The sequence below is a fragment of the Diabrotica undecimpunctata genome, chromosome 9 (genome assembly GCF_040954645.1).
Source record: "Diabrotica undecimpunctata isolate CICGRU chromosome 9, icDiaUnde3, whole genome shotgun sequence".
Taxonomy (NCBI): domain Eukaryota; kingdom Metazoa; phylum Arthropoda; class Insecta; order Coleoptera; family Chrysomelidae; genus Diabrotica; species Diabrotica undecimpunctata.
The window spans coordinates 107,646,061-107,667,915 of record NC_092811.1 but is presented as its reverse complement, the minus strand read 5'-3'; the positions used below and the strand labels follow the sequence as shown (position 1 = coordinate 107,667,915).

Below are 21,855 nucleotides of genomic sequence, written 5' to 3'. Positions count from 1 at the left end.
GTTTACTACACACTATAAACCTTATAAAAAAAACACGACCAATAAATAACTCAACAATAACTATAACGTTACCAAACACAAATTATATTAACTTATAACCAAAACGCTACAATTTGAATATAATCAGACTGAGCAGTTTGGACCTGTTAAATGACAATCATTCCCGCTCAATGCGATAAATCATATTTAATAGTCTCTTGGTGAATAATATCAATACTTCTCCATTTTATTATTTCTTAGTGTTCACGGGTGTATATTCGCTAAGTTATATTTTTTTCTGATGTCTTGACTCTTTTTTCGGTCAGTATTCTCATCTACACCGTTTCCAGTAGCCCTTGTGGTGTAGCTGTATCGGATCTTATTTTTAATGCCATCGATTTCTTATTTACATCTGGTTGGTTCTTTACTGCTTACTATTGTTTTGATTTTTTGATTTGAGATTATCATATTAAACTCTTTTGCTCATATGTTTCTTAAACCTGGGAACTACTCCTTGTAGACTATCTTACTATTACCTAGTCTGTATAACAGAGTATTTTAGTTTCTTTGTTTGCCATTCAGAATAGAATATTGTTGTTCCTTGTTCGCCCTTTTGATAATTTCATCATGATTAAATTGAAGATCATAGGGCGTAATGTGTTTCCCTATGTTATTCCTTTACCTGTATGGATAGGACTATACTACTACTATACTATACTAATATTATACTACTACTGATCTATTATACTCGAATGATTTCTCGGCAATTTGCTTTATGATGACTACTGACGATGACGATCTTCCAGTTTTCTACGACAAGCTTATATTTCATCTTCTAAGCTTATCTTTCTCGCTTATTTTACTCGTAAATTTCCTAGTTGTATTAAAAAATATTTCATTATGGTTGTTTTTTATCGCCTTTGGTAGCTAGTTCCACATTCTTACCCATTTTATTTTGTTTTATAATATTTAATTAGTGTTGTTTGTTTTTTCCTCATTGTTGCTCTACAATATTTCATATTTATACAAGACTTCTGAAGGTTATAACCTTCTGTTCGGTAAAATATATTGATTTTTGTCCTCTAGTGTTTTTGAAAGTATATTTGTGTTTTTGTTATTAAGGGAAATGTATTATTAAAATATATTTTATGTCATCATCAAAATTGTCGTTAAAATTACCGATAGTGATCATAAATTTAGCTTGTGTCTCATGTCTCTTATCTGCCTCTCTGATCATATATTTATCTTGGGTCTTGTTTCTTTTTTGTTTGTTTTAGTTTTGTTTTTTTTCGAAGATTTCTGCTGTACTGACCTCTCGGTTCTTCTCAGATGCATATATTGCTATAATTTCTAAGATTTCTAAGAACATATGGTTTAATTTTAATTTAATTACTTTTTCGTTTAGAGCTATGTTTATGTGTTTAATACCTTTTTTTCTTCTTCTTTTATAAGAGGGGGTGGTCCCAATGTTGGAAACATACATCGGTCCTGGAATTGCAGAGAATAGGTTATGCAGGACTCCTCCAGCGTGGCCACGATGATATCCGAGACCGCGATGTGTTTAATACCTGGTGTACAAAATTTCAAAGTACTATAATGGCGATTACTTTAGCTGTAATTTATTTCAAAACGCCACTGGATATCATCAAGAAATTGGAACTCAATATTTCAAGTTAAAGGTATATTATAATTAACTTTGTTATAAGTATATCTTTAAAAATTAAACCACTGTACCTAGAATCTCTTTTCGTCGATATCTTGTCATTTTGCGAGCTTTCGTATTTCCTTTCAATCAGTTTAATATACTTTAATCTACGCCAAGATCTGAAAATTTCTCTCTATATTACTTATGCACCGCTATCCTAAATATCATGTCGACTCCTGCTGCCGAAAACATTTTTCAGTACAAATCCCACGAGAGGAACAAATCAATATACTAAAGGAAGCATAACAACTTGCTCATTATATAGTAGAATCTACAGCGCTACCCTTCTGAATTTCTTAGGATAAAAATAAATAAGAAAGGGGAGATTCTCCCTTGGCAAATCAACAAAGAATGGCAATTTTCGGAATAGTTGCATAAGGTTTGGGGCAAAAGTTAGTCCCATCAGCCATAGATCTTAACATCAAAATTGTTTGGTGGAAATATTTGTCGTAGGATTGGCGTATTAGGAAAGATATTTTACGACTTCGCTAGTAAAAGAGAAAACAAAGAAAATGGCAACTAGATAAGTTACCTTTATTGAACTAGCATTTTTATTTGTTTCAAAGTATTAGAGAACACCACAAGTACTCTACGAAAATGATTATATATGAAGATTATAATTATTACTAAAGCTCGGGAAATATGCACTTAAAAACCCTAAAATATGCATGCAAATATGCATAAAAAAACAGTTGAAATATGCACTAAAATATGCTTTTTGTGCTTTTATGCATTTAATGCATATAAATGAAAAACGCAGTAATACTTATATTGAAGGTATTTTAATTTATTTTATGCTCCAAAGTCACAAAAATATTTATTGAAATTTTTTATTATCTACATCACTATATTCATTTATTCTTTGATTCATCATCATTCATTATCATTATCATTCTTTATTATGCTTATATTACAGTTAAAACTATATATTATTAAATGTTTTTTTTAAATTTTTTACAGAAAAACTGTACCCTTTCTAAAGAAGCAAACTTAAAATATTGTATAATTGAGGGTTCTACCTATAAAATTAAATTATCTTCACAATTTCCCATCTTCATAATATTATTTATTTGAATTATTTTTTGATATCCCTCATTTTTCTTTAACACTGCGCAGAATTTTTGATACATTTTGTTCGCTTCCCCAATGTGTTTAATTTTTTCATTTAATGAATTGATAATTTCAATACTTTGGTCTAATGAAATTTTTCGATTTTCTAATCTAGTAATTGATTCAGCAATATTCACAAAAATGGTTTGGATATGTGAAAAATTACTTTTTAATAACGATTTTTTTAAAACGTCCACACATTTTTTTATAGCACCTGAGCTATCTACACCGAAACTACAAATGACGTATCTAATTCCCTCAAAATTATCGGTTATGAAATTTATGAAATTTACTAACCATATTAAAAGCCCGCAGAGGGGCTTTTAAAATATTTTTTGAAGTTATACTTCTATACGCACGGTCGGCGTTGGAAATTTGCATGAGAGTGAATCTGTGAAACCATTACATATGTAATATAATGAGTAAGAGAGAGACAGAAGATATATTTTCTCTCTCTTCCTCTCTCGAGAATAAAAATGTTCCTTTTGTATATATATATATATATATATATATATATATATATATATATATATATATATATATATATATATATATATATATATATATATTATATATAATATTAGATATAATATAATATGTATTAATATTATTATTTATGTGATATGTTTTTGTATTAGGTATTTAAAATTAAACGTTTATAATTATTTTAGGCATTTGTATTTTAAAATAATCACTGTTTTACCGAGTACTGTCAATTTTGAAATCCGTTAGTATCATGTCTAATTGGCAAATTATTTACGTGTTTGGTTTATACGCTGGTGGTTGTGAGTTCGAATCCCAATTATGAATTTTCTTTTTTATTTTTGAAATATTTAAAAACCTCACCTTAATCTTATTAAATATATGTAATATACGCAAAAAAACATAAATTTTAAAATAAAATGAAAATTTACAACATAATCCGAGTTGTTGGTTTTTTATTTTTATCTTCGTAAAGTAAGTTATATTGGCAGTTTTAAATACATATGAATATTACATTTTAATTTATATTGTAATATTATATTGAATTATGTGGCAGTGTGTTTATTGTATTGTAATTTTTATATTAATAACAAAATAAACAATGAATTTTACTGCAGAGTATGTGTAAATTTTTTTTTTGCATTCAACTCCTTTTATCCATATATAAAAATAAAAATATATATTTTCATTAAAATATTGATACAATTCTTCATTTACTATACTCCTATTACAGGTCAAATATTTATATACAGCAAACGATGCACCATATACCTATATAACTAATTATTTTTCTCTTTCTGCTCTCTCTTACCTATAGCATTATATATGTAATTGTGCAGATTTTTAACGGCGAACGCGTGAATAGAAGTACTGGACTCCCACTGGACTGCCACACCCGTTTTTTTATATTTGATACACGTGTATTGACCATTGGAAACTCTGTCCTTACAGTTTCTGCTACTCTATTTAAAGCGTGTGCTAAACAAGTAACGTGTATCAAATTTGGAAAAAATATTTTTAAACGCTGTCCAGCTTTAATCATATGTGGCGCAGCATCACTTAACAATGACAAAATTTTTTTAGTTGGTATCGGGTGAGGTAGAAAAAAGTTATTCAGACATTCATTTAAAAATCTACAAATAGTTATATTGTTCGTTTTTTGCAACTCCTCTAAATATCCGGTACTACACTCACTCCCGTTTAAACTTCCTATAACCAAATTCCCAACTGCAATTTTAATCACTTCAACAGTAAATTGTATGCTGGAATTTACATATTTTTTTCATAGAGTCGTAGCAGAAGAAACTTCAGCAGAAGGTACATCATTATTGCAGTAATTTTTAAAAATTTTTTAGAATAATGGATTATCCAATTTTGCAAATAGAATATTGTAACCAATCAGCAAACTGCAGAGATCCTTATTAAAATTTTATTAGTAAGAAATTTTCGTTTTATTACTTCGTATATTTTGTAGTTATGAGTATGAGCTGCTGAACGGAATCTTTTGTACACGAGATTTATGCGTTGCAGTGCCCAAGTGTTGATCAACTTGAAACTTTTTTTCACATACAATCTGAAAATTGGAAATAAAAAAGTTAACCAATAAAACTTTAAAATTAATATAAAATAATATCCAAATGTAATTGGTTTTCACCTCTATTAAAATTTTATATACAAGATATTAAGACAAAGGTGATTTCCTTAGTCAATTTTAAACGGACAAAAAACATTAATCAAGCACACTATATGTTACAATTTTATAAAACGTGTTTCCCGGAGTATCATCTATATCAACTATTTTTTGAGTTTTGATCGTAGAACTTCTCTTCAAAAATATCAGAGGTTTTAGTAAAATATCACATTTTGATTTACTTGCACTTTGTTTTGGCATTTTCAAACACTTTTGATAAACACTGAAACACAACTTTACTGAACCAACGAATACACCAAACTGAATTAACTGTAACTACGGACAGAACGACAATTGCATTTTGTCTTTTGCTAATACAAATTCTGGTAATTTAGCGTTTATGCTAGCGCGCGTAAATCAATTTTCAATATTTCGACAAAAAATTAACATAGAAAAATTTACCAATGCTTAAAATATTCGTTTTGAATTGTTCTATAACTTCAATTACCCAAACTGCCAACGTTTACGGCTCAATTTTGTTTAAAACTTTAATAAATAAATTAATTCCTCACTTTTTAACGATCATTTTAACTATAAACTGCTATAACTTTTTTTATTTATAACGATAAAGTAATATGCATCTCGGAATCTACATGGATTTTACACATGTTTTTATTGGCTGCAAGCTGACCGTGTGCCTCAGAGCGCGTTATTAAAAGTATCTTGGTCAAAAATTAACATCACCAATAGCACCATTTACTAAAGCTTAAAATGTTCGATATAAGTTGTTCTATAACTTCAATTAGCCAGATTTTCAAAGTTTGAAGTTTATTTTTGTTTAAATCTCTTATAAACAAATTAATTCGTAACTTTAGCGAAATTTTTAATGTTAAATTAATTGTTATAACTTTTGTATTAACAAGGATAAAGTAATTTTGCTTTAGTTAAGTTTTTTTTAAAGCTGAAGCAATTATCTTTAAAATGAGGGGGTTTTGTAAGTTAAACAAACGTATGAAAGCTGAGGTATGTTTTTCACTGAGTTTAATTATAACTCTCGTTTAACAACCTAGCGTTTTCTTTTAAATTAAAATTTAAATTTAAATTTTCATTTTGGTAACATTAAATATCTCTAATAGTTTGCGGGATACAATCCTTAAACAATTAAATTGTTAATAACAAATTATCTAACGAGTTTTTAGCCCGGTACCATCGAAAAATCGAATCTTGACGCCAAAAAACGTCAAGATACCAATGGGACATAAAAGTGCACACTCAGTGCCCCCTGGCTCCTACCTAGTTTTTTAGTAGGTTTTATAGATATTTTTATACAGATATTTTATGAATTTCACAGAAACTGAGGTGTATTATGGTTCTGTCAAAATATTTTATTTGAAGAGTTACAAATCATATTATAATGCATATTAATTGCATCTGCATAAAAAACAGAATTATATTTTACAGTCAATTTTAGAACTTTTGCAGCATTGAAAACAAACTTTAAATTGTATATTTTAAAAAATTTACTGACTGATTATTTGACATATTTATGTTAAATTATGTTATACTTATTGTTTCTCATGTTAATATGGCTAGCCAACTATTACAATCTCAATATTTAGTAAGTACTTTTTCACAAATAGAATGTTATAAAACTAAGTATAATATATATTTTAGGTGAAAAGGAAACTAAACAGTTTCAAAATACTGGCCTTTGAGTAAAACTCGTTAAGGTTTGTTAAGATTTAGAGTTTATTTAACTCTTTCTTAAAACCGACTAACAATGTAAATAAAAAACTACATTATAAAATATTATAAAACAATATAAAATGAAGTTGTTGTATCTTTAACAGGCTTACCCTTGTGAGGATGCTACTATAAAATTGACAGAATCACTGTAATATTCCCACTGTAATTGCCATCGATCAATGCTGTTTTGCCGTTCTCTTCTAGTTCATCTCGGCACAATGTAGAGGTAGTTGATTCTCTGTACCGATAAAGGGTCTTCGTTTCTTCAGCTAGCACTGCAATGGGTAGCACCCCGGCTATGATGTATATGGCATCATCAGGTACTGTGCTGAATGCGCTGGCAACTCTAAACGCGCTCATACGATATACTGATGCGACCTTCCTACGTGATTCCTGGGTTCCGAGAGTGTCAGCCCAAATCGATATTCCATATGTTAATACTAACGTGACTACTGACGTCAATAACGTACTCCTGCTTTGTTTAGGGCCACCTACACTCGGCATTAAACGTGACAAGGCTACTCTTACTACTGACGCTTTATCGCTGAAATACTCTACTTGCTGCTTGAAGCTGAGTCTGGCATCAATCAGCACTCCCAAGTACCGAAGGAATGGCTGTGATGCGATTTCATGTTCTCCAATGCTCAGTGTTACGATTTTTACCTGTTTCCGACTAGTAATAAGCACTGCCTCCGTTTTGTGCTTCGCTAGTTTTAAATCAATGCGGGCGCGAAATGGTATGGGCGGAAAATGGTGAGGGTGTGAAATGGTGTCAACGCAAAATGGTGTGGGCGCGAAATGGGGTGGGCGTGAAATGGTGTGGGCGCGAAAGATTGTGTGGGCGCGAAATTAAACTCAACAGTCTTTCGGGTCGAACCGCGTTGTTTATCATTGCGCCGAGCTTTTGACATCCACTTCGATGTATTCTTCGGGGCTTCCGAAGTCTCAGTCTCTTGAGCCCCCAAACACTACTACACTGATCACTAATCAATGCGTTACTGGTGCTAGGAATAGAGGAAGGGTCATGTATACTGTCGATGGTGACGTGGCTTAGGTGTGGGTTAGCGTGGAGCCAGCGTGGAGATTGGCGCGGGTATTCGCTCGAACATTTCTGACAATAGGATTTTGATTGGCGAGTGGAGCGGACAGTATTTTCTTTATGAGAGGGCTCCAAGTCGAAGGTAACCCTAAACCGTCACCTCTTTATAGAGACAATTTACTCTTTTTTCAATTTCTATTTTTCGGAATATATATATATATATATATATATATATATATATATATATATATATATATATATATATATATATATATATATATATATATATATATATATATATATGTATGTATATAGTATAGTAACTGAAATTTTGAAGTATATTAGATATCTTTAACATGTTTTATCTTTAAATCAGTGATGGTATTAAAAAGTGAAGTAATCGTATTTTTGGAAGATCTGGATTATGTGTAACCATGATGAAAAGAAGTAGAAAGGTAAGTTGTTTTTTTATTGAGTTCACCTCTAGTGATTATTTTTTTCCCATTTTTTTGATGTGAAACATTTATTAACGCGCCTTGGGGATAAGACCTACTCGTATAGGCCCTTGTCATCATTATAATTAAATTCCAATTAAATTTGATCTCTCTTCCTCTATCATCATCATTAACAAAATACGTTTATTTCGAAAACGGTGTACTTTTTTTATTTGAAACAAGAATACCTTTTTTTGTGTAGAGTTGAATGTTATTTCATGTTTTTGTTCCTAGAATCTTTATACAGGGCGGACAAAAAAATTATGGCCACATTAATGAACCAATGTTATCGAAGAAGAACCACCCAGTGTCAATGGTAAACTAATATCATTTTCATATTAAGCATACTAAATAATATCAAGATACTAAGTTGAATAGTTTTCCATATATCCCAAAAAATAATATAAAAACTATTAATGAATCACCCTGTAGAAAGAAAACTAGCAACATTTTACCTAAGCAATTTGAGCTCAAACGCTTTATCTTGATGTAAGCTACCACATAATTAGCTAATGTCCAGTTAATTATGGTACACTCTGTATATGGTTTAGACTTTATTGTCCAAGATTTTAAAAAATTTATTTTTTTTTTATTTAGATTGTAAAATTATTATGTGAAATCTACCGAATCGATAATAAATAATTTAAAATGAATACAATTTTTTCTTACGGATCAAATCTCATATTATTATGTTTTAGCTAGTCAATGCGTTTTCTTCATTGTAACTATCATATTAAATTATTAAAAAACAATATATTCTATTTACGTCTTTTTCATTTCAATTTTCTAGTTTAAACAGTTACACAACTACACAACTGGCGTTGCGTATAAAATATCCATCATTTCATTTAAGGTTTGTTTAATGTAATTATCCACCCCTATTTCTAGTTATCGTGCGTATGGGGAAAGCCATTAACCCAATTCCCACTGCGATAAAAATCAACTTCGGAGTTAACCACAATTTGTTTTGTAATCTAATTTTCCCAGAAATGCAATATTGTACTTTTAGAAATATGATCACGAAAGGGACACGATCCATACGTACATCTGTGCTCCAGGTTTAATATACTATCCTGAAAGCAGAAAGGAAGTAATGCAATCCCGAAATTAAAGTCTCGTAAAGCCTTATTGATATTATCCCCACCTTCGCTCTTGCACATCCCACGCCCTGGTATCCTACTCTAAATAGCTTTAAGGTAAATTAGTGCCCCGAGGGTACAAATGCAGAGCAGGAGTTGGCAGATTTTAATTTTAGGATAATGTATAAATACCTAGAACAGTGCCGGAAATAAATTAAAAGAAACATATTTTTTTCCTTGTATAATATAACCAAAATTTACTTTACTGAGATTTTCATCTATGTATTTTACTTATAAAAAAATTTAAGACAATCTTCTCGTGCTTCATATCTTAATTTTGTATTGTATTTTTATTCATAGAAGTCAACTGAAAATAAAAAACCCAAATATCAAAAAAATTGTTAACGTATGAAAAATAGAAATTTGCAACATATACGAAGCAAAAATTCACATACATCACTTGAATTATCTGATCAGATCAAAGACCACTTACTGACAATATTATTGACTATCGTTTAAATAAATTTGACACAAAAAAATTGAAATGTCCAGGATTTTTTTTTGTGGCATAGACTTTCGTCATTCAGCCAGTCTCGAAAGGTTAGAAAGTATATACAGATAAGTACAGATTATTTTTCTTAGACAAATGCATAGAGATATCCCTAAAACGAAATAGACGAATAATTAATAGAAGAACACGTCGAAGGAAAATACAAGGACACTCGCTTCTCGTCTAGGGGTCCGTCAAGACATTTATTTTAACAGACAAACAATACTGGACCACGGATAAGGTATTGTTACATATAGGATAAACAAAGGGTACAAGTCTAACCCTATACACGCTCATGAAAGTTTTCATGAACGAGTACCATATTTATAAAGCTATGCATGTGTCTGACAAAAATTCTATAATTAAATTATATATTGTTACAGAACCTATTGCTAACAAGGACTGTATATTATATGGAGCGTATGTATTGCATTTAGTTAATTTTGTATACAGGGAGTTTGAATGCTGAATAAATTTAGGACATTCAAAGAAGATGTGATCCAGGTCACCTAGCTTACCGCAATGTTTGCAACTATCATCATCGATGACTTTAATTTTAAATAAATGGCGTGGGTAGCATGCATGTCCAAAGCGTATTCGATTTATAGTAGTAATATATTTACGAGGAGCTTTGAAATTCTGAAACCAGGTTGTTTGAGGTATAATTGGTTGTAAAGACCTTTTTATGGTTTGTAGAACAGTAATGTTTCCATTGCTCTTTCCATCTAAGTTGCTGATTTTTTTTGAAAATCATAGTAACATCTGATGTATTAAGCATATATTTCAACGTAGAGCCAGTTGTTACACTCATTTGACCCAAATAAATTTTATGTTGACTCCAGTCGATGATAAATGATACAATCGATCTTTTATATGTCCACGATTAACTATTAGTAATGGTTTCTATGTTAAACAAAAAATGTATACTTTTACACGGAAAACTGACTTTCGATCCAAATCGAAGACTCCAGTAATTTAAAATGAATAGTGTCTTTCAATATAAAATAAATTTAATTATTTATTTATTTATTTAGACACCTTACAAACGCTATAGACTAATAGTAATTACATGCAAAGTGTTTAAGACAAAAAAAATACAATAAATAAATCAAAGAAACGAACATTAATAATACAATAAGAAAAAACTACAATAAACCCCTTAAACCTGGTGCTGATGAGCAAGCAATGTCTTAAGTTCACAGCTTTTTAGATTAAATATATCCACATGAGTCAGTCTATTAAATACTTCATTACAAATTTTTAACATATTGTTTATTGGTGATATGTTTCTATAGTAATTTGTAAAGAATAGATCTAGGTTAGTTATCCTTAACCTACTCTTGGGTACTCTAAAGTAAATAAACTCAATTAAACCACAGTTTGTGTACTTAATACTGTTAACAATCAAGTATATGAACATAATGGCCTGACTGTTTCTTCTAGTGGCAAGTGACTGCAACTGAAATGAGTCTTACATTACCCTGTATGAGACCACATATGGATATTTCTTATTTTTCCTTCCTTATAGAAATCTTAAAAATCGTTTTTGCACTTTTGAAGAGTTTGAAAATGCAGTAGGAGACCAGATTATTGAAGCCAATTCCTATATAAGCTGTTAGTTATTTCATAAAAGTGTATATTGAACTTCATGTTGATTTGGAATTTAACTCCAACATCCTTCATTACACTCACTCTCTCAACTCGATCATCATTAATATAATAATCTTTAATAACACTATGCAGTTTTCGCGTATATGAAACTACTGCACACTTTTTAACATTAAGAGTCATTTTTGAATCGTTAAACCATTGAATAACTGATCTTAGATCATCTTGCAATTTGATTGCATCTTTCTTATTAGAGATTGTTTTAAAAAGTTTAAAATCATCGGCATACATTAAGCTGTTACAAGATTTAATACAGTCTGACAAGTCGTTAATAAATAAATTAAAGAGCAATGGTCCTAGTTTGCTCCCCTGTGGCACTCCTGAGGATAACACATATTGGTGAGAAATGCAATTACCTACTTCTACTGTATTCTGTCTATCTGACAAATAAGGTTTTAATAAATTAAAAGCTTTTCTTGAGAAACCAAACTGTACCAGTTTATTTAAAAGAATACAGTGATTTGTCTTATCAAATACTTTTCCCGTCCAACGTCCAACTGTTCCCCTGCCTCAATAGCCTTAGCAATATGTTCAGAAAGAACACAGAGATTAGTTACTGTTAATTTGTCTCTTACAAAACCATGCTGGAATTTGCTGATTTTCGTTTGAAACGTCATGTATTATCTTATCTACTTACTTAATCATAGCCTAAAGATACGATTTACTTAACTGAAAACCTTTCTTGAAAAACTTTTTAACCTCAAAAACAGTTTTATTAATCAGAACACTGCACGATTGTCCTTTTTTTCTCCGAATCACTAATTATAATTATAATAATAATCATTCCCTCCCTCCCTCTGAGGGGGAGGGGTTCACTCGTCTCGGATGCCTACAGTGTCAAAAGGATTGAGGAATAATAATGTGTGAGTTAGAAATACAGACAATGGAGAATGGAAAGTACCCAGACCTATTATTCTATCTACTACTCGTGTAATTCCCAAAAACCTCCTAGCAAACATAAAACAGCTGGGTCTAAATGAACATCTTTATAAGGCCATGCAGAAAGCTGTACCCCTCGCGACGTCCAGATGTGTACCAAAATTTTTGGGAGATACTCCAGCATACCAAGTCACCTAGGGCTCGATAAAACGGAAAGAGTCCCACCAGAGCTCAATCCTTTTGATACCGTAGGTATCTGGGATGAGTGAATTTTCCCCTTAGAGGGAGTGTGAGTCGTATAACTGGGTCTGAATTATTATTATACTGCGTATTTTCGGTACGTATAGTACTAAACGTTTCGGCAATTATATTTTATGTCTGCACTATTTGGTGGTTTTACATGGAATGCAAAAATTCTCACCCTAAAATACATATAAAATTACTTCAAAATACATATGGTTGAGAGTCGTATCTTAAATATCTGCTACTGGTATATTTAAAAAACAACTTAATTGATTAAATTATGATACACATCAGTCTTATTATTAACAAAATTTTGATCTTTTTTATATGAATCATCTCCAATTTGCATCTTTTGTTGTACTTTTGATCATTTTCCAAAATCTGTACATTTTCAAAATCAAGAGAATGGCTAATTTCTAGAGAATGTTTGTAGAGTGTTTAATTTTTTAGTTTGTACACTATGTTTGTGTGCCACAACCCTTATATGTATGTAGTGGTGTGTTTGCCCAATATATTTTGAATTGTAGTCTTTTCAATTTATTTTAACATTGGGTTTAAATTTTGAAAAATAGTTTCCGGATGTTTTTGACGATTTATTGATATCATATTTTGCATTTCCGACATTTATTCAGAGAATCCATTAACGTATGATAAGGATATATAGTGTTTGATTGTCACAAAGAAAAAAATATATTTTTTTGTTTTTCTGAATGTTTTTCTGAAATTTCCAAAAATAAACGTTTTTGTTCATTTCTTTCTCTCTGTAATTGCATTCATATGATAACTTACACTGTGCTGGGGGCCTTATTCAAGAGTCACAACCTCTCTCTCGATACAAAAGTAAGAATGCTACGATGCTACGTCTTCTCTGTCCTTTTTTATGGTGTTGAATCGTGGACCTTGAACGAAGATACGTGCAGAAAACTAGAAGCATTTGAGATGTGGCTATTTTGGAGAATACTTAAGATCCCGTGGACTGACCGAGTCACAAATGAGGAGGTCCTCAGAAGAATAAATAAGAACCGAGAGGTACTGACCACCATCAAATCTCGAAAGTTACAATTCTTCGGACATACTATGCGAAATAAATCCAGATATGCTCTCCTTCAAGCCATCCTGCAAGGACAAATATTTGGAAAACGAGGTCCAGGAAGAAGAAGAACATCTTGGTTAACGAACCTCAGAATCTGGTTCAATACAACATATGTGCTGCTTTTCCGCGCTGCTGCAGATAAGATAAAGATTACCAGGATGATTGCCAAAATTCGTAACGGATAGGCACATCAAGAAGAAGAACATTCTGTAAAACGCTTGCTTCAGAGAAATTAAAGTCATGTTTAAGATTAATTGCATGATCAGTTAATGCACAAACTTTTAATTTATTTTTGTTTATGTCACTTCTGTGTGATATAATTCTACTGTGCAATGTTCTGGAAGTTTCTCCTATATATATTTTTTCACAATTTAAGCAAGGTATTTCATACACAATCCTTGAAATTTCATTTTGTGTCAAAGGATCCTTAGTTTTTGTATATAAGTTGGAGTGTGAATTCCATATCGACAACCACAAGTCAAAACCAACAAATAGAACAAACAACATCAACAAACCATTCACTAAAAAATATAGTAGCAAATAGCCTAATAAGAGAATTACCATCGTCTTTTGGATCACTACCATACATTACTGATTTAACACCAAAACTTACAAAATCGCTACAAAAAACGTTAAGACCATCTCCAATATAGGCGTGAATGGAAAAATACATAACGAGGCTTTGCTTTTGATCGAAGACGACATTTATGACATGTGCAGTATTTTGTCAGTTTAGTTAGGAGTGCCATCGCCATATCGGGAATTATGAGACTGTTTCAATCGAGAATTGTTACGTAAAAGTGAATATGATGTACTAAATCATTTAATTCAAACGAATATACCATTGTTGAACCAACAATAGAAGGAAGAGCACAATAAGCTGTTGAAATTAACTGACGGCAAAGAAGAAAGTTGCATTTCTAAAAGATCTTTCTGCCAAAGAGTTCTCCAAGCAATTGCTGGTCATCGGTAACAGCCGTATTCGTATCGGCGAATGGAATGGTTTGATTTCGCTTTTGCCGAATTTTTGTCAATTCGGCTCAAGAAAGGACGAGCTCAATAATAAAATGTTCCCGAACATCGCTAAACACAAAAATCACAATTGGTTGAATGAAAGACCAATTTTAGCAGCAAAGAAGAAGGATATAGATAGATGACTTAAGGATATAAAATCGTTTGTCAATTGCATTCCTTCAAATCTATTGACTGTGTAATAAACAAAGACTTGCGCTTGGCTTATCACTGCATAATTTACAACTAAAGATTAGCTAGGTCGTCATCATAATTAGAAATCTGAGCCAACCAAACTATGTAACGGGACGCATTTTTGGTGGTGTGAAAACTCGTCTGCAATAAAACATACCGATATGTCAGTCGAATTTAAATTAATTTAGTATCTGATTCGCTTTTGCATTCGCCATGACGATAAACAAATGAGAAGGCCAATTCGTGAATGTTAGAGAATAAATACAGTAAATAATTGTTTCTCTCATGGTCAGTTGTACGTAGTATGTTGACGTATATACAAACCGTCCACTTTGTACATTTTTACGCCTGAAAATACAGTGAATAATATAGTAGGTATATCATAAGGTCCTTCGATAAAAATACTCGACATGAGTGCAATCCATTTAGCTAATGGCTACTTTGTTGCCACGTAAATTAGCTCATTTTTGAACTTTTATTAAACTTAATTAATCTAATCCTAATATAAAAAAATTAATAGAACTCTGCTAATAATTTAACGTAACATTTATTAACTCTAAGGCGGTACGTTACTGATTACATTTACAAAACGAAATAAAAAATTTCAATCTCTATATCGGCTCTTATTTCAAAGTAAGTCCTGGTATTTACGTTCTCCAAGCTCAAAGTTTATAACTTCAGCAAGTTATTTTCTTTCCACAATTTCAATTTTACTTCCTTATCTTCTTTGTTGAAAATAACGTTTGTTACGCGTCGGTCCTGTAAATTCCCACTGTGTTAGCGGAGTATTCTCATTCGAGTATCTGGCAACATTTTCGAGTTCGTCTACCCTGGCCTCGTCTGAGGTCACGAAACTTTCGGGATCCTGAAAACTAATCCAGAGACATCTCGTACTGTCGTAAAATTCTAAGATCGTAGCTCTTAATATTTTGTTATATGTGGTAGTAAAACTGGTACAGAATCATAATGAAGACAGGATATTGTACTTTTGGGTGATTTTCTCAATGGAAATATGCTTTACGAGGGATGATATTTTTTTAGGCGTAAATTATAAGCTATGGCTATGTGATACCGTTAAATCCGAGATTAACATCATGGAGTTTTACTTTTTTATGATTTAGATGCTCAGAAAGAATTTTTAAATCCCAACTTAAGGGTTGCCACTTCTGAAGGTACTATTTAAAAGAGTCCCTTTTAAAGGACTATCTAATAAAATTCTGAAGAAGCGTCTTATATCGTACTTCGAAACAAATAACTTTTTACTAGTTCAAAATATGGGTTTAGAAAGGATCGTTCCACAACACATGCACTTTTAGATTGTGATGAGTGCCATAGTTGATGGCCTTGAGAAACATAATCACTCTGCAATAACGCTGTGTGTTCTTTCGAAGGCCTTCGGCTGTGTTTCTCGTGATATTTTGCTAAAATCACAGCATTTTTACGGTATAAGATGTACTCCTTTGGAACTAATTTCATCGTATCTGAAGGATAGATACCAAGCAGTCAAGTACGGAAACTGCCTCTCTGAATTTAAGCAGATAAATCATGGAGTTCCACAAGGATCAGTTCTAGGCCCTCTATTATTTATAATATATGTTAATGACTTGTCCAATTTCATGGCTCCATTTAAAACAGTTTTAGTTGCAGATGATTCTACTTTTGTTTTTTCTGATAAAAATCGTTCAGTTTTAGAAACCACGTCTGAGTATTAAATTCCGATCCTTAATCATGGTTCTTAGCAATTAAACTTAAACTAAATGATAACAAAACTCAAAATTTAATTTTTTCGTCGACCTTCGATGTGATTGTTGAAAAAAATCGGTTGCCTGTAAAGTCGGTTTTACGGGCGAAGATTTTACGTGACAACGTCTTTTTCTCGGTAGAATATTTATTGATATGAATATTATTAAATTGCACAATAGTTGTTTGCAGTTGAAACGCGCTGTTTCTTCTCAATCGACTGAATTACGATTGATTGCAGAGTGATTTAAACTAATAATTTACTTAACACTATCAACATTTGTCAATAATATGACATAACCTATAAACTCAGTTTCTCAACTTTTGTGTCAATCTAACAATTAATCAATCAATCATAGTTTACGATAATGAAATATTAGTGTACAATTATTTACCTTTATTGTTGTAGTTGTTGTAAATGACGAATCTAAGCACTCCACATTTTCACTACAGACACAGCTGACGATACTTTAACCACACGTGTGAACTTGTATTATGACGCTTTCTCGGTTTTCCAACGCCAAGAACGCTCGAGAAAGACAGAGACACAAGCACGCACCGATTCAACGCGCCTAATTCTCTAGTGCTGCGCGCGCAGCGAACCGATCATGTTTGAGTGGGAGAGAAACGCAAGGCATTCGCCGGTCCGGCGGGCCTCTCTCTCGTTCGGTGACTCATCGTAACAGACGTGAGCGGGCGTTACACTTTTTCATGAGTGACTCCGAGCCACAACCTAATTTAAGACGTTGTCACGTCAAAATAATGTCAAATTGTTGGTCACAACAGTTGACAACACATTGACTTGGAATAATCATATTAACCATCTCAAAGGTAAACTTTCTAGTACCTTATTTTTACTCAGACAATTAAAACTTGCTACAAATGTTGATACCTTGAAAATAACGTACTTTTCTCTTTTCCATTCATTTTTAAGCTATGGTGTTATTCTGTGGGGAAACTCTTGCAATGCCCTAACAATATATTTTTTTTATTTATTTACGCTGTAACCACCAGGGTTATTAGCGACCTAAAAAATATAATACAGGTAAAGTTAGAAAAAATTACAATAATTGATACAGTCCTCAGTCTTTAAGATAGCTTATTGTGTTTTTAATATTTATGTTTTTTCCTAGGGCTTCCTTTCTATTATTTGGGATAGTGTGCTCCTTTCTTGCTGCTTCATATGTTTTGCACTGAGTTAGTATATTCTTCACGGAGAGTGTTACTTGACAATTTTCACACATTGGCGGCACAGTTCGCGTAAAGAGGTGTTTATGTGTAAAGTTACTGTGTCCTAGTCGCAAACGTGTTATTCTCACTTGTTCGTGTCTATTCGCTGTGGGTTGGAGCCACGGTTTCACTAATTGTTTGATTTCCTTGAGTTTATTTTGTGATGCACTCCACTTATTTTTCCACGCACATAACACTTTATATTTTATTTCTGAGTTGAAGTCATCTGCAGAAACCTCATTAATAAGAATGGAGTCCTGGCTGAAGGATGCTAAGCCGGCTAGTTCATCTGCATATTCATTTCCTTCTATGCCTGAATGTGATGAATAAACATGAAGTCAACAGTGATCTTATTACTATTTAGAATCTCTATTTCTGATTGGATATGTGAGGCAATTGGATTATTGGTATATAAACGTTTGATAGTGTGAAGTGAGCTTAATGAATCGGTTATAAGAGACGGGGACTATTTCGACTCTTTTATGTGGATAAGTGCTTCTATTATTGCAAACAACTCTGCAGTGTATGACGAAGTAATGGGATTGAATTTAAATTTTAAGGATGTATTAGGTGTGAGGATGGCTGCACCAATACCGGCTGAAGATTTGGATGCGTCAGTGTATATCTTAGTGATTACTATGATATACACTGATAGTGATTTTTATAAGTTTCCATTTCTATTAAGAAAGATTGTTTGATCAGGTTTGTTATAGTCTCACATTTTTTATATATACTAAGGTTAGTATTAATCTTGGAAATTGGTATTAATCAAGTTGGAGAAGTTAGGATATTTGTTGGGAGAATTTCAGGAAATTCAAGATGTAGGTCATGAAGGTTTCTTCTAACTCTTTCGTAAAATGGTGAATCTAGTCTTGTTGTAGAGAAAGTGTTTTGATATCGATCTGTGAACGTATTGGTATAAGTAGGGTGTTCTTTATTACTATCTATTTTAGAAGCATATGAGAGAGAAAGGTATTTGCATCGTAAACTTAGGGGTGGTTCTCCTATCAAGCATTGTAAACTTTCAACTGGTGTCGTTCGACACGTGTAGCTATTTGTAGAGCTGTGTCTTGAACGGTTTTCAATACTGATACTTTGCTTGATGAATAAACTATCGCACCATAGTGTAGTTTGGATCTAACAAAAGATTGATATACATGTAATAGTGTACTGGAAATAGTTTTCACAAAATTTAGTCCTGCTTGGTATGATTTATTAAGTTCTTCTGTATGTTTTTTCCAGGAGAGCTTTTGGTCGAAAACCATACCTAAAAATCTGATATTATTTGTGAATTATATAGCCTAAATCAAACCCTAAATAATGAATACTATTTAGGGTTTGATTATATAGCTTTAGATGTGGAGTTAGAGTGTTATGTTTTCGTGTGAATAAAATACATTTAGTTTTTGTCGGTGAAAATTGTAATCCGATAGTCCTAGACCATGATTCTAACTGATTGATTGTTTGTTGTAAATGTTTTTGAATAGATGTAGAGTTTTTTGCTTTGCGTCATCAGCGTATAATCTTCCTTTAATAATCGGTGAGCATTGTTGAAGTATGTCGTTTATGGCTATTAGAAAAAGGGTTGAGCTTATAACTGATCTTTGTGGTACTCTGTTCTCTTGAACTTTTTTATCTGAGTTAACGTTGTCTGATCGAACTATGAAGTTGCGAGATTGAAGAAAATTGGAAATAAATTTTAACATAGTTCCTCTGATATTTCAATTATTCAATTTTGATATGGTATTGCATCGCTAGACAGTATCCATAAGCTTTATTAATACCAAAAAAACTGCGATACAATCTTGCTTATTTGCAAATGCTTCATTTATTCCTGACTCTAAGTCTATTAGGATATTTATAGTGGATCTATTTTGTCTAAATCCGCTTTAAATACCATCTCAGCCTTTTATTTGCCATTTTCTCTAACACTGTACATATAATATTGGTTAAAGATATTGCTCGATATGACTCAGGTGATGTCCGGGATTTCTCAGGTTTAAGAAGTGGTAGTATTATTGCTTCAGACCAAGTTGATGAGAAACCTAACAATATTTAAATTGCAAAAAAAAAACCAATAATAATAATTGCAAAACTTAGCTACTTGGAATCTTGCAAACCGTTGTTTATTAAATATACTGATACTTTAATTAAAGACTCTGACTTACATAGCTATAGCACAAGAGGTACGAATAACGTCAGTACAGTTAAGTATCGTTTGAGTAAATCACAAAAAAACTCAATTGACTATAATATACACAATGTCCTACCTAAGGATTTAAAACAACTTTCGATGAATAAATTTAAAGTAAGTTTTAAAAAATAAACCTTTTGAGATTTGCTTTTTACTCTGTTAGTGAATACTTTGATCACTTCAAGGCAATAACAAGAACATGGATGTACTCACTATGTTGGTATATGTCTTATTTTGTATATTTTATGTTATATTTTATGTTATGCACATTAATGTATTTTCATCTCCTATTGTATTTTGTGTATGTTATATATTATCTTTTTTATTTATACATATAATTGACTTGCTATAAACAAATGTAAAATTTTTAAACGTAGTTAGATAAATCTAACTCCAACTTAAAGTAACAACACTTTTATTAATTAAATTGCAACTGATTTTAAAACCGAACGTGACACAATTTATTAAATGAAAATTGAAATATGAAAATGAAATCAATCGATGACGATCTGTCTGCGAGTTATATTGAAACTGCTGATCGGCTGGGTTATTGGACTTCAATATTGCTGATGTACGAGCTTATTTTACCGCAATTTTTGCATCTCATGAGGAAGTTTTGTGAGGTATGAACAAAACTTTGTGTACTGCTTCTGAAGACTCTTGACTTTGGTCAGTGGTGTCTTCTGCTGTGGTATAATTCTGCTCATATTTTTCTATCATTTTTCTTAACTTGAGAACACCAAAAGTTAAAAGGATTGCGACCAGGATAAGTATTGTTGGTGCCCATATATAGCTCTGGGATACAGCAATGTAGTGTGCATCTGATCGATTAATGTTCGTTCGGATTGGATCGAATGATAGATGTGGTAGTACTACTAGTGATCAGAAGTGATCCAGTTACTAACTGGATCACTTTGACACTAGGCTGCATCGTGAATTAGTCTGGTCATTTTCGTGAATTTTTTTCGGAACAGAAATCGAATATTTTCGGTTTTCTTATTTTACTTTGTTTTTTTTTACATTTTTTCTTTTTTTACAGTTGCTTTTTTTTTTCTTATACATTATACATATATCATCGAAAATATATGTTTTTTCATCTGTTATTACTGTCAGGTATTGTTCTTGTAGGTAATCTTTTTCTGTCCATTCCATATATTTGGTCTTTTCTTCATTTATGTACATCCCTTTCTTTCTCGCTTTTATTTCTAATCTTTTTATTATTTCTTTTAATTCTTGCTTACTTCTGGCTATCAGTACAATGTCGTCAGCGAATGCTAAGCATTGGTGTTTTCTTTGATATATAAGTCCTGACCTGTTGATTCCAGCTTCTCTGATGGTAACTTCGAGGACGATACTGAACAACAGCGATGACAGTGGGTCTCCTTGTCGCACCCCCTCATTGACCTCAAACTTATCTGTTTCTTCGCCATTTATTTTAACCCTATTCTCTGTTTTTCGGAGTGTCACTTTTACCATTCTTATCAGTTTTTCACTAATTCCCATTTCACGTAGTGGTTTGTATATTTCTTTGCGTTTTATCCTATCGAACGCTTGTTTAAGTCGATGAATAGAGCCATTGTAGGTTTCCCATATTCGTGGCTTTCTGCTTGTATTTCGCGCAGTAGGAAAATTTGATCCACTGTGCTGCGCCCTCTTCTGAATCCACATTGATATTCCCCTATGTCATTATCTATATTTTAAGATAGCTTATCTTTTATATATACTGCAAGTATTTTATATGCAACATTTAGTAGGGCTATTCCCCTGTAATTGTGGCATAAACTTTT

At 31.9% G+C, this 21,855-nt stretch overlaps 1 protein-coding gene across 3 annotated transcripts in view; it reads left to right on the top strand.

Moving 5' to 3' along the window:
- LOC140450377 (puratrophin-1-like) overlaps positions 1-21,855 on the top strand; it is a 1,292,549-nt gene that overhangs the window by 136,933 nt on the left and 1,133,761 nt on the right. The window contains exon 1 of one of the 3 annotated variants that reach the window (XM_072543975.1): positions 8,087-8,147. The exons of the other annotated variants lie outside the window; for them this stretch is intronic. Within the exon in view, the coding sequence (XP_072400076.1) occupies positions 8,127-8,147 (21 nt within the window). The 5' untranslated portion in view covers positions 8,087-8,126. Of the gene's footprint in view, positions 1-8,086; positions 8,148-21,855 lie in introns of those variants that run through there. 3 annotated transcript variants of the gene reach the window in all.